At 31.6% G+C, this 16,748-nt stretch overlaps 3 protein-coding genes across 4 annotated transcripts; 1 reads left to right on the top strand and 2 right to left on the bottom strand.

The window, feature by feature from the left end:
- The first annotated feature begins 6,812 nt into the window (after positions 1 to 6,812).
- LOC148205839 (chlorophyll a-b binding protein CP24 10A, chloroplastic-like) lies at positions 6,813 to 8,213 on the top strand. The gene is made up of 2 exons (XM_088103872.1): positions 6,813 to 7,181; positions 7,388 to 8,213. Exons 1-2 carry the CDS (start codon positions 6,955 to 6,957, stop codon positions 7,935 to 7,937), a joined length of 777 nt encoding a protein of 258 aa, XP_087959998.1. The 5' UTR covers positions 6,813 to 6,954; the 3' UTR covers positions 7,938 to 8,213.
- A 137-nt stretch (positions 8,214 to 8,350) lies between these two features.
- LOC148205838 (uncharacterized) lies at positions 8,351 to 9,726 on the bottom strand. 2 transcript variants are annotated; one of them, XM_088103873.1, is made up of 3 exons: positions 9,356 to 9,726; positions 9,034 to 9,263; positions 8,351 to 8,606 (listed from the first exon to the last, which is right to left on the bottom strand). In XM_088103873.1, the coding sequence occupies exons 1-3, from the start codon at positions 9,567 to 9,569 to the stop codon at positions 8,355 to 8,357; spliced, it is 696 nt and encodes a 231-aa protein (XP_087959999.1). In that variant the 5' UTR covers positions 9,570 to 9,726; the 3' UTR covers positions 8,351 to 8,354. The 2 variants fall into 2 exon arrangements, 1 of the variants encoding a protein (XP_087959999.1); XR_015783374.1 differs by lacking the exon at positions 9,356 to 9,726 and having other exon boundaries at positions 8,470 to 8,606; positions 8,951 to 9,156.
- Positions 9,727 to 13,938: 4,212 nt separating this feature from the next.
- Positions 13,939 to 15,351, bottom strand: LOC148205837 (uncharacterized). The gene is made up of 2 exons (XM_088105478.1): positions 14,609 to 15,351; positions 13,939 to 13,999 (listed from the first exon to the last, which is right to left on the bottom strand). The coding sequence occupies exons 1-2, from the start codon at positions 15,349 to 15,351 to the stop codon at positions 13,939 to 13,941; spliced, it is 804 nt and encodes a 267-aa protein (XP_087961604.1).
- Positions 15,352 to 16,748: the final 1,397 nt, after the last annotated feature.

Here is a 16,748-nt window from a genome sequence, read left to right as displayed (position 1 = left end):
ATTTGAGAGGCATATTATGACCGTTACATAGTTGTCAAATGCTTTTGAAAAAAATAAAAAAAAAATATACATGTCCCTCTTAAATTTTTGTGAAACTATTCCTATTGCTGAATTCTAATTTGTGTGATTTTGTCATGGTCTATTCCATCTCAGGTTGATACATATTATAAACTATTGTTTTCTTATAAAATTATTATATAAATTTTTAATTACACTCATGTAATGAACCACAATTCGCACAAGTTTATTTTCTTTATGTATTTATCTCAATTTAATATTAAATATAATTATTTTAGTTTCAATTTTGTGAGTCAATAATTTCTTATATAAGGTATATTTATTTTGGAATTCTTACTTCGTCATAACTATTAGGGAATTATCGTATAAATGTTTAGTTACACATGTAATAAATTATAATGTTGTGCATGTTTTTGTTTTTTATGACTTTATCTCAATTTAACTAAATATAATTGTTTCAATTTCAGATAAGTGAGTGGATCATTTCTCATACGATTTATTGTGTGTTTTGGAGTTGTTTATATAATTTTATTCTTAAAAGATATTCGAAGAGTAAAAAAGTATTTAAATTAATTTTTATCTCGATTTCTAAAAGATGTGAAATGATTTGTAGAAGAAATATAAACCTCGAAGAAGAATAAATGAATTTAAGTTTTAATGTTCAATATTTATTTATTACAAATTAAACTCTAAACAAAAAATAGTTATTTAAATGTGAAACAATTACGATTTACTGTTTAGAGCTGAAAACATTAGCCGAAAACATTTATGATCATGGATAAGAATAGTAGAGTTTAGACACATTATTTAATTTTTTGTAATTTATTTTTTATGATTTAATCATTAAACTATAATTATTATATATTAACCATATATCCAAAATATATTAGAAGTAGAAATATATATATATATATATATATATATATATATATATATATATTATTCTTTTCATGTTATATCTCTCTTAATTTCTCGCAATGATTATCTTTATAAAGACTTATATATAAAGTATATAAAAACTAACTAATAATGAAGAATATATGAAACTATAATTTGTGTATATCTATAATACTCAACCTTTGGAAAACCATGTATTATACTTTCTCTAGTGTTTTAACTAAAAAACTTGAGTTCAATTTCATATTTGTTTATCTTATATGAATTGGGTATTAACATATTCTCTTTATTTATTGGGAGTGTGTACAAAGTCAAAAGAAACTATTATGAAAAGAATATTTGGAAAAATAAGTAAAAATTGTAATCAGATGTTTTTAATAATTAGATGCAGCCTCGATAGTAGAGACAAACTAATGTAGTCTTTTTTTTTTCTCTCTCTTGTTTCTTCGAGGAAAAATACCATCTAAAGAAAAAGAAAAAGTTATTTTGTTTAATTTTATTAAAGAACTAAGTAGATGAAATGTAATAAATGTTATTTAATACACAATAAAATCTTGTGTCTTTGTCAATAAGTTGGGAATATGACCTTTCTCAACATCTCAAGATAACTATTTTTTATGAGTAATATAAAACACATAAAAGACAGGAAGAATATATAGAAGTCTCTGTTTACTTGTGAATATCTCCGTACTATAGAATCTTTGTAAATGTTTGTACTATGTTTTGTTTCATAACGAATGTTATGCAAGGTGTGGAAGTTTCCATTCATATGGAATTCTTGACATTGGTGGCTTCATAATGTGGGGGACAGCAGAAAGAAGAATTTACGGGTCATCGTTTTGGTCCTATTTTACTTTATTTGGTTGGGCTTAGTGATGTAGTATGGGCTCAACTAAAAATATAACAATATGGACAATTGAACATAGTACACACTATACAATAAGGGGTAGATTCTTCTTCTACCTCCACAGCTCTCACTCTATAAATTTCAAAATTTGAATTTTTCTTTCTAGTTTAGGATCTTCAATTTTCGTTTTGAATTGTATATTTAAAAATATAAATCTAAACTATATATTGTATTTTAGATTTCACAATTGAAATATAAAATAAAAAATACCTTTTAAATTATGCAATTGAGAATATATTTTTCAATATAAGGAAAGATAAAAGAAAGAGGGCAGGGGATTGGTGTAGAAAGAAGAAGATGAAGCCAATTGGATGCCAACTAGTGTAGAAAGAAGAAGATGAATGAAGAAAAATAAAAATAAAAAGATTAATTTCACCACTTGTAGATATTAAAATATATGGAGATGTATAAAATACTATCTCTTCATTCAATACAAGAATAACTTGAGGATGAGTCTTTTCAATTCAAAGGACTTGAGACATAAAGATCATCTTGGAACATAATTATAGAATAAATTTTAGGTAATTAAAATGTTTGTAATTTATTTTAATTTTGTAAGTTCGTTGGACGAACTTTCTATCTTACTAGGCGAGAATGTTGAGTAGTTGCTAGGTAAGAAAGGTGTTTAGCTTGACAAATAGTTCATTTCTATTTGAATTTTTAAGTTATTTTTGAGTCTGATGTCTTTGAGCTTGTGCCTATATATAGGGGGTATCCAAATACATTTGTATACACCTTGAATGGTCATTATATGAAAATTGGTTTTTTATTGAGAAAACATTTTCTTGGTTCTTGTATTAGAACTCTGGCTCTTATCAAAGATTGAATTATTTGTGACAAATCTTTCTTGATTGATCAATCTATTAGATTGTGGCGATTCCAATTCTAATTCTTATAAAAGATGATAACTTTTATGGCGAATTTTTATTGACTTATCAATCTACAAGATTATGGTGTCTCTATCTCTATCTTATTCTGATTCTTCTCTCATTTATTTTTGTTTATGCCTTTTGAGGATTCAAATTCAAAAACGATTGTACTCTTTCCTATATAGGATTGTATCATATGGTATATAGAGCAAGATTCTAGTTTAAATTTTCTATTTTATCCTATTCTTCTGTCATATGAATAAAACCTAATTTTTTTAATGTTTGTGTTATATGCTTTGTTTTAAAATTTGTTTGGTTCATTGTTCTTAAAATTTTTTAAGGAGTTAAACCCCTAAGGTTTGATCCAATTTTGTTGAGTTTTTAATTTTTCGTGTTGTTCATGTTCCTCAATTATAATTATACATTTATGCATTTCATTCGTAGAAATTATATATTTTTTCTGTTTTTTGATAATTGTATTAACTATTTACTTTGATTTTACATGAGTTTTGGGGTTTGAAGGACAATCTGTATAATTTTCATTGTTTTTGTGTTGAACTGTAAAATGGAAAAGAAAAGAAAGAATAATGGAGTCAAGTTAAAAGAAAAGAAATATATATTGAAATAAAAATAAATAAAAAGTAAGGATCCGAGAAAAAATTGAAGAGTTCAACATAAAATTTTACTACAAATTTTTGTTTGTGGTTTATTGATCTATTTGCAATCAATCTTTTTCTTAAGTCTTTGTGTTGTCTCGTTTAACTCTTTTTGGTAGTTCTATTATTTTCTTATTTTATTGTTTTATGTTTTTTATTTTTTTAGTTTTGTCTAGAGTTTTGTATTTTCTTTTTATCTTTTGAGTTAAGATTTAGATCTCGCATTTTTCACATTCTTTGTTCGCTTTTTGCTTAAGCTAGTGAAGTTCTTTGCAAAGCACTAAATGGAATTTAAGTGGTAAAAGGCGTGATAGTACATTTGAGAAAAAACCTATAAGTGTGATACACAAGTGAAATTTAAGTGGAACACTTAGAAAAGTGATGATGTCCTAAATCTATTTATTATTACTAACCTTTTCTTGCAAGACATGACTTCTTCACCAAATAGTGATCTTTCATCACCTAAGACTGCGACAGTCATGGTGTCACTTGAGAAGCTCAACTTACAAATGACTCAACTGCAATAACACACTCAACTATAGTTTGAAAGGCTCCAAAGGTCTCATGAAGATGTGAGTGTAAAGTTGGAGGGTGTGGATAAAAGTATAGGAAGACATGATGAGAGCCCATTCCTATTATCATGATGAAAAAAAGCATGATTTTAGACCAAGGAGAGGAACATGATGAAGAGGCAGAAGAATTCATAAGGAGATAGGAAATCATACACCTAAAGAGATAAAGAGAAAATGTTTGATGACATGCTCAAACTATGATGAAAGAGAGAGATAGAGAAAAGAAAAACATAGAAAAGAAAATTAGTAGAGAAAAATAGATTGAAGAGAAGGAGTTTATAGAGAAAGAAATTGAAGAGGTGTTGAAAGAAAAATAAATTAAAGAAAAGGTGTTAAGAGAAAAAGAGGAATAAGAAAAGAGAGAGAAAAGAGAAAGAAAATAGTGAAATAGGAGAGAAAGAAACGAACGAGGGAGAAGAGAAAGAAAAGAGGGAAAAGGAATAGAAACAAAAGATAGAAAAGGAAGTAAGAGAAAGAGAGGAAAACAAATAAAGAGAGAAAAAGGAAAAGAAAGAAAAAAGAATTCTGATTTGTCATTGAAAGAAAATACTAACTCATCTTGTTTTGTTTTGTTGCTTAGGGAAGGGTTATTCATCAAGAAGTAATGACATCAACAATGAGGAGAAGAAAGAATATATTACTTAGGGAAGACTTATTCTCTACTTGCATGCGTCTTTTTAGTTAGTTATATGAGTCTCTGTTGATCAATGATCATAATGATATGTTCTGATCATTCTTGTGATGTTTCTATGTGTAGATAGAACATTATGCAAGTTGAGAGGATTTTCGTTGGTTAGAGTCTTATGAGCTGTTAGCCAGAAAAGGTAAGCTAAATGTATTTTTTTTAAGTTATAAATACCTTGAAATGTCTAATATTTTGATTGTATGGTGAGTCTGTGTGATGAGTGTGATATGTTGAATTTTGGTTAGGTTCTTAAATTGCATGAATTCATTGTATGATGAAATTTGAGAATGTTGACTAATTGGTATTGCAGATGAGATGATTTGAGTTAGTGAAGGTTGTATAATTCAAATTTGGTATGTTTTGGCATCCGTGTTTTTTGTTGAACTGAATTTGCAAGACTGAAATGACATAAATCTATAGAATTATGTAGACTCGCTAGGCAAAGCCAAAATCATAAAACTTCTAACTTGGTTGTTGCTGAGCGAGGATATACTCGTTGGACGATGTCAAAGTAAGAGAGGTACATACTTGGTGGTCATTGGATGAGAATATACTCGTTGGACAAAGCCAAAGTTAGAGGGCTCACTAACTTGGCAGTAGTTTGGCGAGACAGGTCTCGTTGAGCGATTTTGGAAAATTTCACTTTATGAGTTCTAATGATAAATTTTGTCAAGCGAGTGGGCCTTCAAGCACAATTCACTGAGCAGGTAGATGTTTTCGCTTAACGAAATTAACAGAGTCTAATACCATTTTATATATAATTTTCTAGTATGTTTAATGTAAGATTTTGTGAAGTTAAAATGATAGTTAGTTTATGATGTTTATTTAAGAATGATAGATAGATTTATGGATAAATATGCATGCAAATAATGATGTATGAAATTGTGATGACGAGCTTATTAATGGATATGAGAATTGAATGTATTTGGTGTAATTCCAGGGATCTTGTGGAGAGATTATATGGTGGCCTTTATTTAGTGTATGTATTGATATGTGGATTCAGTATTGGGAGTTATCCTATCAATCTAATAACCATCCAATCTCAAGTAAAGAAGGGTAGAGTTTGTGGTGAGAGATTCAAGAGGTCCTAGTGTTAGGGGCTTTATCTTAGCCAAAGATGTTAACAAACTAATCTTGTGTGTGGTAGGATGAAACCCATTGGCAATGGCCCTACAAAGCAGTAGAGACCATCACAAGTGTATAATTGAGTCTAGTATGAGTATTTATATGTGATATGATTTTTTTATGAATGAGTGATGTAGAATAATATCTCTATGTTTGTTTTATTAATTCTGTTTTGATATTAGCTTACCTTGTTGTTTCTTGTGTATTTGTTTGTTTCTTTTGTGATAATCACCTTATTGGTGTGAACAAATAAGGAGTAGGTATTGAAGCATCTCTGGTCAAGGACAATGATGTTGCAAAGTATTTTTTCTTTATTGTCTAGTAATTTTTCTTAGTTGCGTTAGATATATTTTATTGTTATGTTTATTTTTTTAAATAACTTATTAATACCATATATATATATATATGTTGAGATAATCTCTTTTGTTTATCAATCTTATGTTTTAATTAATTTATCAGTTGTAAACCATTAAAATTAGGATGATCCACGAATAAGGTGCAGGAAGTAAAAGCCATAAATAAAAAATAGTAGAATGGAACAATTTTGTTAGCTCAAGACCTTTTGTTTTTTACACCTCCATATTTTTTACCTTACAACTTTTCATTATAGTGAAATGATGAAAATAACATTTTAAGCAGTACACTTTTCAGTAGATGATATCTAAAACAAATTTAAAAGTTTTATAGTTATATTAAGATTTCAAAATAAAGATATAGTTCAAAATATATAATCCAAAATTGATTATAATGGATTATTCATTTCAAAAACCCCCATAGTAACGTGATCTGTGATTTTATCTACGTTTCTTATCATTCTAATAACTTTCCTCCGAATATTTCTGGTTCTTTATATTTTGTGGTTTGTTTGGTTGATTTTAATAACATTGGTGTGAGATTGAACATTCGTTAATATTTTGTTTTTATGAGTAGATAATGGACACCATATTATAAGATATAAAGTGGACGAAAATACGATATGTGGTGAATCAGTGATACACGTGGTTGCATGAAAGAGAGGGAAGGGGATGAAGACCAAGTTCCTATTAGTCCAAAATCTATCCATGAGAGTTTGAGATTTGTTCTGCAGATTTCATTGGCCTACTTGGCCACCTCTGAGAGCTCCCTCAGATTTTCTCCCATGTCACATATAAAGACCATATTATTGTGTGCATTCAAGCAAAACTCCAAACTAACCTAAGTTTCCAGCAGTAGGTAAAAGAGAGATATGGCAGTTGCAACATCTGGTGCTGTGTTAAACAGGTTTGGATCTCAGTTCTTGTGTGGAGGAAAGAGGAGTAAGGCACTGCTTGCTGCTGGCATTGGAGCCAAAGTTGGTGCTGCTGTTAGTCCTAAAAGACTCATTGTAGCAGTTGCTGCTGCTCCAAAGAAGTCATGGATCCCTGCTGTAAAAGGTGGTGGGAATTTCATTGACCCAGAATGGCTTGATGGCTCGTAAGTCCTCTCAATTTATCTTTTCTTACATTCTTTGTTGGAAAGACAAATGCTGACACTCATTCTAGCATCTCTTTTAGTAGTTGATTGAAATTTAGTCAAAATCAAGAAAAAAAGACTGATGAAATGAAAAGTTGAAAGAGTATTATGACAAGTGTTAACATTGTTTTGGTGGATTCATTTCCTGTTGAATGTTGCAATTGCAGGCTACCAGGTGACTATGGTTTTGACCCTCTGGGACTGGGGAAAGACCCAGCATTTCTGAAATGGTATAGAGAAGCTGAACTGATTCATGGGAGGTGGGCGATGGCTGCAGTTGTAGGCATCTTTATTGGGCAGGCATGGAGTGGAGTTCCATGGTTTGAGGCTGGAGCTGATCCTAATGCAGTTGCTCCTTTCTCCTTTGGTTCTCTTTTGGGCACCCAGTTGCTTCTAATGGGATGGGTTGAGAGCAAGAGATGGGTGGACTTCTTCAACCCAGATTCTCAGTCAGTGGAATGGGCTACCCCATGGTCAAAAACTGCTGAGAACTTTGGCAACTCCACTGGTGATCAAGGCTACCCTGGGGGCAAATTCTTTGACCCTTTGGGATTTGCTGGCACAATCCAGGATGGTGTTTACATTCCTGATGCAGACAAACTACAGAGACTGAAATTGGCTGAGATAAAGCATGCCAGGATTGCAATGTTGGCCATGCTCATTTTCTACTTTGAGGCTGGACAGGGCAAGACTCCCCTTGGTGCTCTTGGCTTATAAACATAATAATGTACACTAGGGAGAAACTTCAATCATTGTTCTATAGAGCCAAATTTCTCCCTTGAGAAGTTTCAAATACCATCCTCTAATGTATGTGTATTACAAATACTATGATATGGCACCTTATATAGATTACTTGCATCTGTATTTCATTTCCAAACCAGATGGAGTGAAAGGGACAGGGATGGTTGGAAATTGCAAGTTGGGTTTACTTGTCACTTCAGACAGTAATTATCTTCATGCTTATTTGGAATGAGGAAAAATGCTTAGCATGAATTTGTGTTTGAGAAGTATATGAGGTCGAATGACTCAAATGGTGATCATGTTCATCAATAAAAAATAATCTAGGCTTAAACTACCTCAAACACGTAATAAATGCAGCAGAAAAAACTTTGTTTTTGGAGGGGTTTGTCTTAGTTATTCACTCCCAGTAGCCATAGAAAACTCTCCCTTGCACACAACTTCACCTCCAACATATGCTTTCCCTTCCATCTTTGCAATTCCAAATCGCTTTTGCAGTTTAGTAAGTGTCATTCTCATAACTAACGTGTCTCCTGCAATCACTGGCATTCTGAATCGCACTTTGTCTATTCCAACAAAGAAGAAATTCTGACGGGAACCTCCAACTTCAGGCTGCGACATAACCAAGCCACCTACTTGGGCCATCGCCTGCATCAAGTATGATTCAACAGAACCTTTAGAATATAACATACACTTGTTGCCAATCTCAACAAAAAATCTCTTTCAAGAGTTGGATTGGATCTTATGCAGCATGAAAGTGAATATGAGAAATCACCCCCAGCATTTGTACAATGTAGAAGATCTTTACTGGGAACCAAATTGATCCAGATTGAGTTCTTAAAAGTTTCGAATGAACTGCAGCAGGAAGGTTGAATCCAAAATCCACATAAAGCAACAGAGACACAACTAAACCAAAGGACCATGTAAATTGTAAAAGGCTGATATTTATTTAATTAAAGAAACAGCTTATAAACAGAGAATTTCCCACTTACATAATAAAATGAATGCAGGCCAGAAGACAAGTGACATAAATGGAATATGAGAGGGTTGGCCCTGGAATCATCACAGTGTTTACCTCAACCATGAGAACACCAGGCATGATTGGTCTTTCTGGAAAATGTCCAGGAAAGAAGTTATCATTTATTGTTACATTCTTTATGGCCACTGCAGAAACTCCAGGATTATATTCAATCACTCTATCCACTAGAAGAAATGGAAACCTGAATGACACCCCCACCAAAAACAACAAAGAAAATAGGTTTAGAAAATAAAGCAAACACAAAAGGCACACTGAAGGGATGTACCCTATAACAACAGCAAAATCCAAAAAGCAAGCGTGTAAGAAAATGGAACGTGAAAGAATCCAAGTGTCGTAAGAAAAAACCAGAACTGCGTACTGAATTCAATTGGGGTGTCTTGTTTCGGAGCATTTGCAGCATCCAGAGAACAAAACGTTGTAAAGCGTGTTGCTGCGATGGTTTTCCTCAACTGGGTAGCCAGAGGCTGAGATCTGGAGCTGGAAAATCTGAGAGATGAGAATTTGGATTGATGGCGATGAGAGGCTGGGAAAGAGGGAGAGATGGAGGTGCTGGAAAGAGCACAGAATGTCATTGTTTGAGCTTGGCTCTGAAATGTTAACGGTGTTTGTGTGATATGTATTGATTATTACCTAAGATGTTGTATGGGCGAAACTAAAAATGCTACAAATGCAACCGTTAATGGCGGCTATTCGTGGTTGGAAGTTGTTTGTTCAACTATAACTATGTAAAAACTAAATGCTCCTTCCTTATGTAAATATCTTATTATTTAAATTAGCTTTTAGAAAATAAAAATTGTTCTTAGAAATATTTTTTTGTAAAAATCAAAATTTATTTATTTATTATTTAGATTCAATAAATTAAGATTGATATAATTTTGAAGATGAATGTTTTATTTATGTTTCTCGAAAAAGTTTGATGTACAAAATAAATAAATGGAGAACTATTACATATATTAAATGTTCATGTCACTGCAATTAAATTCACAATCAAGAAAGAAAATAATAATATTTTAAAAAAATAATGAATAATTTCAAATAATTTCAAAATTAGAATCTGAGCTTGAGTTAGAGAGAATCCTAGAGAGAAGGACGACCCAACAGAATCATGTGACGGTGAAAAGAAGCATCGTTTGAGGATGTTTTGATCGTTTCGCCGACCGACACCGTTTACCGACTGAACATCCGTTGCCGTTGGAACCGTTGGAACCTTTGGAAGCAATGCGCACCGAAAGAGACACGTTTTCACCGTTTCGTCATCGTTGGAGCGTTCGTTTGGGAAGTCATTTATTGTTGTTGGGTATGTTTTAGTTCTTTTCTAATTTTTTTGACCATTTATTGGTTTAGTTCTTTCGACATAATTATTATGTCATTTATATACAATTTCATGTCCATGAAACCATTCTTTGTAAAACTTATGGTGCAGAAACTACACTGATAGCAAAGGCAAAATAAGTGGAGACTTCAAGCAAAGGTTTTGCACAACCATGTCAACTATGAAAAGGACATTCATTTTGAAGTTTCAATTTATTCCTTAACAATATTTGAATATAAAAGTGATGTCCAAACAATTTGTTATATTGTTAATGATTTTTGAGGTTAGCTCACCTTTGTTTATTTGATTGTTTACAATAATCATATAAGTCATATTTTATACGAACAAATGATAATGCAGATGCTTCTATGTTGTGTAGAGCGGTGAAAGAACATAGATAACTTGAGATTTTATTTATCTTTACTTTAAATAAATTTAAGTCATGTAATTTAATTTGCATCTTCTATTTGAAGATCGATAGTCATGTTGATTTTAATTTATGTGTTAGATTAATACAAAATTAATTCTTTCTATTTAGAATGATAGTATCATAAATTTAATCTTAAAGACTTTACTCCTTCATGTTTGTGACATCTAAAATGAAGTATTACATTTATTTATATATCAAACTAGATTCATAAGTAAAAATGTGAATTACCAAATGAAACTACAAAATATATCTATAAATAATCATTTTAGTAAGTAAAATGAAACTTAAAATCCTATAGGATATTATGAAACTAAGTCTCACTAACATTTTTCTCCTCTTTTAATCCTACATAAAGAAAAAACTCATATTTAATCCTTAAGGTGAATTTTCTTTTGTCGCATACTTACAACGACTCCAAAATGTTGTAAACGATGGATGGAAGTTTTCGAAATCCCCAATTTTTTAAATAAACTTTTTATATTATTTTTATTTCATAGTTAATCATATATAAATTTTATTCTATATTGATAATCATGAGTAAGCTTTAAAGAAACTAATGTCATTTATTGGTTAATTTAATAAAAAAAATTAATTTATTTTTGTATTTACCAATAATTAGTGTTTTTATTTAAATATCATATAATAGGATGAAGTCTTCGTAACTCTTATAATGACTTCACCTTAAAAAAATTTAACTAAGCTATTTAGTTAATTTTTTTTCCTTTTTATTGAAATTGTATGAATGAGCATGACTTTAGTTCTTTATTTTTTTTAAATACCATATTTTTGGATTCTTTTTAAGATTTTAAGTAATTTATACTAATATAATGATTAAAAATGTAATAAAATAAATAATTTATTAATGTTTTAATTATTTTTAATATTTTAATTAGCTTAATTGAATATAGTTATTTATAATGGTAGAATGATTGTAACATCTCATTTTAATAGTATAAACTACTAAAATAAAGTGTTACATAGATGATAACTTACAAGAAACTTGAGGTTTCTAGAGAAGGAGATCATACCCTTGAAACAAACATATTCTATATTGTTGCTTCATCTTCCTCCTCATGTTGAACCAACTAGAAAGATGTCCACTCTTTAAGCTCACACTGATTAAGGTGATCATTGCAAAAGAGAAAAACATACACAAAACAGACAACATAAAAGTAAGGATAAGCTAGTGATAAAACAATTCAATATAGTAAAAAAAAAATATTCCATCATATATTATATTGCACACATAATAAAACATCCATCCTAATTTTATCACAGAATTTGACTTCACTAATCCAGATATAGTATGAATGTCGAGTTATGGTGGTTCATGTACATGTAGTGGTAATATTGTTGGCTCAATTTAAGTTATCACACAGGGTTAGTCTGTTAAAACGTCATTTGCCGCATGAAGAAAGACCCCAGAGTAGGACCTCCTGCTACTGACATAACCATCCATCTCTACTTGAGATTGAAGTTATTGAGAGCGTCAGGATAACCCTTCAGCTTAACTCCGACCATTCATACTGTAGGAACAATCGGTACCGTTATAGAGTCGCGCAGCGGAATAAAATATAGATAGCGGAAAGCGTGTAACGATCACAACACAAGTTAAAATAGTCGGTTTCAAAAATTGATTTTCTTAGCGAACTTTTATCGAACAGTTGATGTGGTAAGAGTTTAGGGATCAAGAAAATCAACACAGAAAATTTATCCTGGTTCGAATTAAAAGATTCTACGTCCAGTCGTTAATCACTATGAATAGTGATTAACCTTTTTTCACTAAAATATGGTTTGCAGATTACAATCAGATAATCAAAATAAGCAAAGAATAGAAAACACCTTCCTTCGACAAACGAACGGGAAGAACCTGCTCAGCCAACTTGAAGAGAACCGCTCCGACCTTTGACACACAAAACGCGAGCTTCTCCTATTCACAAGACCAGGCAAGAGCACTCTATCACTTTGAGAACTTCCTCAGACAAACTGTATTCTCAAAATGGCATAGATCCTTTTCACTCACAGAGAGCTTCCCTTAGGCACAAAGCTCTAATACTCTTAATTGAAAAGTTCTTTCTAAGAATTGTGAAGACCTCTATTTATAAGCCTAGTTTCGTGCAGGGTCAAAAACTGAAAAGACATCTCCCAACTGCCACTGATAATCGATTATCATAAGTGATAATCGATTATTTGTGTCCGTTATGGGGTTTTCAAAATGGTGATAATCGATTATCATGAGCAATAATCGATTATTCCAGAGACTTGGACAGAATTAAATGAAACAGTGATAATCGATTATTCTGTGTAATAATCGATTATTTGCGCAAGCAACTCTCTTCTAAACTGGCTCGTGATAATCGATTATTCCTCTTGATAATCGATTATTTGTGCAATGACTCACTACATACGAAAACTTCTAAGAGTTTTTACATCATTACATTTTATCATATACATTTGTTTCTACAAAATGCGTTTAACAAAGATGCATTTAGAGTCTTCAATTCTCCAACTTTTATCATCATCAAAACTTTACAGTAGCTTTCAAGATACCAATGCTCCTCATTGGTAACAATCTCCCCCTTTTTGATGATGATCAAAAATATCTTCTTGTTAAAAGCATTTCTAATTTCCTGCACAAATTTCATACTTACAAACATGTTAGTAATAACTGCACTACTTAAATTAGAAGTTTTCTCCCCCTTTTTGATCATAAGCAAAAAGTAAAAAAGTGGAAAAACTCCCCCTCAAAATTTTCTCCCCCTCAACAAAAGAATTGATGCATTTCAAAACAGAAATAAATTTGAAATTTCATAATATGAAAGAACATAATACCTCAAGGAATATAAGAGAAACATAAATTCAACTCTAATTAAGAAGTACAAACAGTATTAATTAATCCATAATAGAGATAAAAACAAGATATCTAACAAACTCATATATCTTTCCCTGAATGTAATAATCCCCTTTTAGAACAGACTCTAAAAAATTTAAAAAAAGTTTTTTTTTTTTACGCTGTGACTTAAGATAATCAATTATTACTTTAAATAATCGATTATGTGCGAGCCAAATTGTCAAAATCCAAATTTTTGAGGACGAGATAATCCATTATTACCCTTGGTAATCGATTGTTTACGTTAATTTCCGAAAAACACAAATTTGGACCAAATTTTCAACTTAAGACACATCTAACATTCATAAATTATTTCAAAGCTCTTAAAAAATACCAGGATACCATAGAGTCTTCTTTTCCTTTTGAAAAAATTAACCTGCAAAACAAAACAATAGAGTTTTGGTCCCCATAATCTCATTTGGGTCCTTTGGGGTTAGAGACAATTTACTTTATAACAGGAATCCAAGCATATTTTCCATTTGGAACATCAAAATGTTTAATTCTACATTTGTTAGAAGTGTGCCCCTTTTTCATACAATAAAAGCATGTGACAACATTTGGATTTCTATAAGACACAGTTCCTTTTTCAACCCACACCCTACGGGTTCTTTTAATTTGGTTCTTACTTTTAAAAACACTTTTGTTTTTATAAACCTTTCTAATAGTTATAGGCATTTCAACATTATTATTTCCAGTTACAGCTTCAAGAAGATTTTCAAGAATATCAATATCAAGCATATGACTCTTACATGAAAGACATTCAACAGGATGTTCAACATTTGAAGACTCTTTCATTTCAAAGTTGCAAATTTTATTTCTCAAACTTACTTCGTCATCTAATGCCTTATCATATTTAATTTGCAATTGTTTAAATTCTTTTTTCAAATTTTTATGAGCAGCATTCAATTTTTCAGATTCATCAAGCAATTCAAGAAAAGCCTTTTGTACATCAAATTCACTAGTGTCAAGGCTAGAGCAACTTACTTGGCTTGCAGTGTCATCAATATTAACCGTCAAACACAAGTTGGCTTCTTCAACAGAATCACTTGAACTAGAGGTGGTTGATGCATTATCCTCCCAAGCAATGTGAACCTTCTTCTTCTTGTGAATTTTCTTTTCTTTTCTTTCTTTACTTCTTTTGTTGCTTGAACAATAAGCTTTCACATGGCCTCTTTCACCACATCCATAACATTTGAAGCTTGAAGAGGAACCTTGATAGTCCTTCTTTTCCTTCAAGATTTTGCTTTCAGATGATTTATCGTTGGCCATCAAGCATAGATTTTCTTGCTCATTAGAATCGCTTGAGCTTGAGGAGTTTGATGTAGAGCATGAGTTCGAACAAGTCAACTTAGCCACATTCAATACTTCATCATGAGTGACTCTTAAAAATTTCCACATTTCCTGAGCACTTTTATAAACAGATACTTTGAAAAAATCATCAATGGTTAGTGCAGATAAAATTATATTCCGAGCCTTAATATCAAATTGGGCTCTTCTATTTTCCTCAACAGTCCAGTCAAAATATGATTTTTCTACTTCCACACCATCAACTGTATTTTTAGGAATATATGGACCATTTTGTACGGCTTCCCAGATGCCTCTGTCAATTGACTCTAAAAATATTTGCATTCTTATTTTCCAAAACGCATAATTTTCCCCCGTAAACAAAGGAGGTCTATCAATAGAAGCACCCTCGGCATAAACTTGGTTATGACCGCCCATTTTCGAAAAATTTGAAAAACTATCAAAGCAAGCTCTGATACCAATTGTCGGAACAATCGGTACCGTTATAGAGTCGCGCAGCGGAATAAAATATTTGGAAAGCGTGTTACGGTCACAAATCAAGTTAAAATAGTCGGTTTCAAAAATTGATTTTCTTAGCGAACTTTTATCGAACAGTTGATGTGGTAAGAGTTTAGGGATCAAGAAAATCAACACCGAAAATTTATCCTGGTTCGAATTAAAAGATTCTACGTCTAGTCGTTAATCACTATGAATAGTGATTAACCTTTTTTCACTAAAATATGGTTTGCAGATTACAATCAGATAATCAAAATAAGCAAAGAATAGAAAACACCTTCCTTCGACAAACGAACGGGAAGAACCTGCTCAGCCAACTTGAAGAAAACCGCTCCGACCTTTGACACACAAAACGCGAGCTTCTCCTATTCACAAGACCAGGCAAGAGCACTCTATCACTTTGAGAACTTCCTCAGACAAACTGTATTCTCAAAATGGCATAGATCCTTTTCACTCACAGAGAGCTTCCCTTAGGCACAAAGCTCTAATACTCTTAATTGAAAAGTTCTTTCTAAGAATTGTGAAGACCTCTATTTATAAGCCTAGTTTCGTGCAGGGTCAAAAACTGAAAAGACATCTCCCAACTGCCACTGATAATCGATTATCATAAGTGATAATCGATTATTTGTGTCCGTTATGGGGTTTTCAAAATGGTGATAATCGATTATCATGAGCAATAATCGATTATTCCAGAGACTTGGACAGAATTAAATGAAACAGTGATAATCGATTATTCTGTGTAATAATCGATTATTTGCGCAAGCAACTCTCTTCTAAACTGGCTCGTGATAATCGATTATTCCTCTTGATAATCGATTATTTGTGCAATGACTCACTACATACGAAAACTTCTAAGAGTTTTTACATCATTACATTTTATCCTATACATTTGTTTCTACAAAATGCGTTTAACAAAGATGCATTTAGAGTCTTCAATTCTCCAGCTTTTATCATCATCAAAATTTTACAGTAGCTTTCAAGATACCAATGCTCCTCATTGGTAACACATACCAACAATAGTATAAGGCACCATCATGTAACATCTTCACGAGATTCATGAAATTATGTCCATCAATACCATTCACATGATCATCAACATACTCATAATCACATATATAGTAAACATAATCTAAAGAAAACGACTAGCTTCCTTACCTTTTTAGAAGACCAAACTACTTTAGAGACCTTACTCCGCTCACACATCTCGAGGAGCTCTATTTGTACCTACAGACAATAGAAACACGATCAGGATATACCGTTAGTACTACTAATCAACAAAGAGTCTTATAGAAGACTCGGACGTTACATGCAAAATGAGC

This window comes from Vigna umbellata, chromosome 1 (assembly GCF_029865625.1).
Source record: "Vigna umbellata cultivar VRB3 chromosome 1, Vumbellata_1.0, whole genome shotgun sequence".
Lineage (NCBI taxonomy): Eukaryota > Viridiplantae > Streptophyta > Magnoliopsida > Fabales > Fabaceae > Vigna > Vigna umbellata.
The sequence above is the reverse complement of the archived record's forward strand: the minus strand, read 5'-3'. Positions and strand labels throughout refer to the sequence as shown.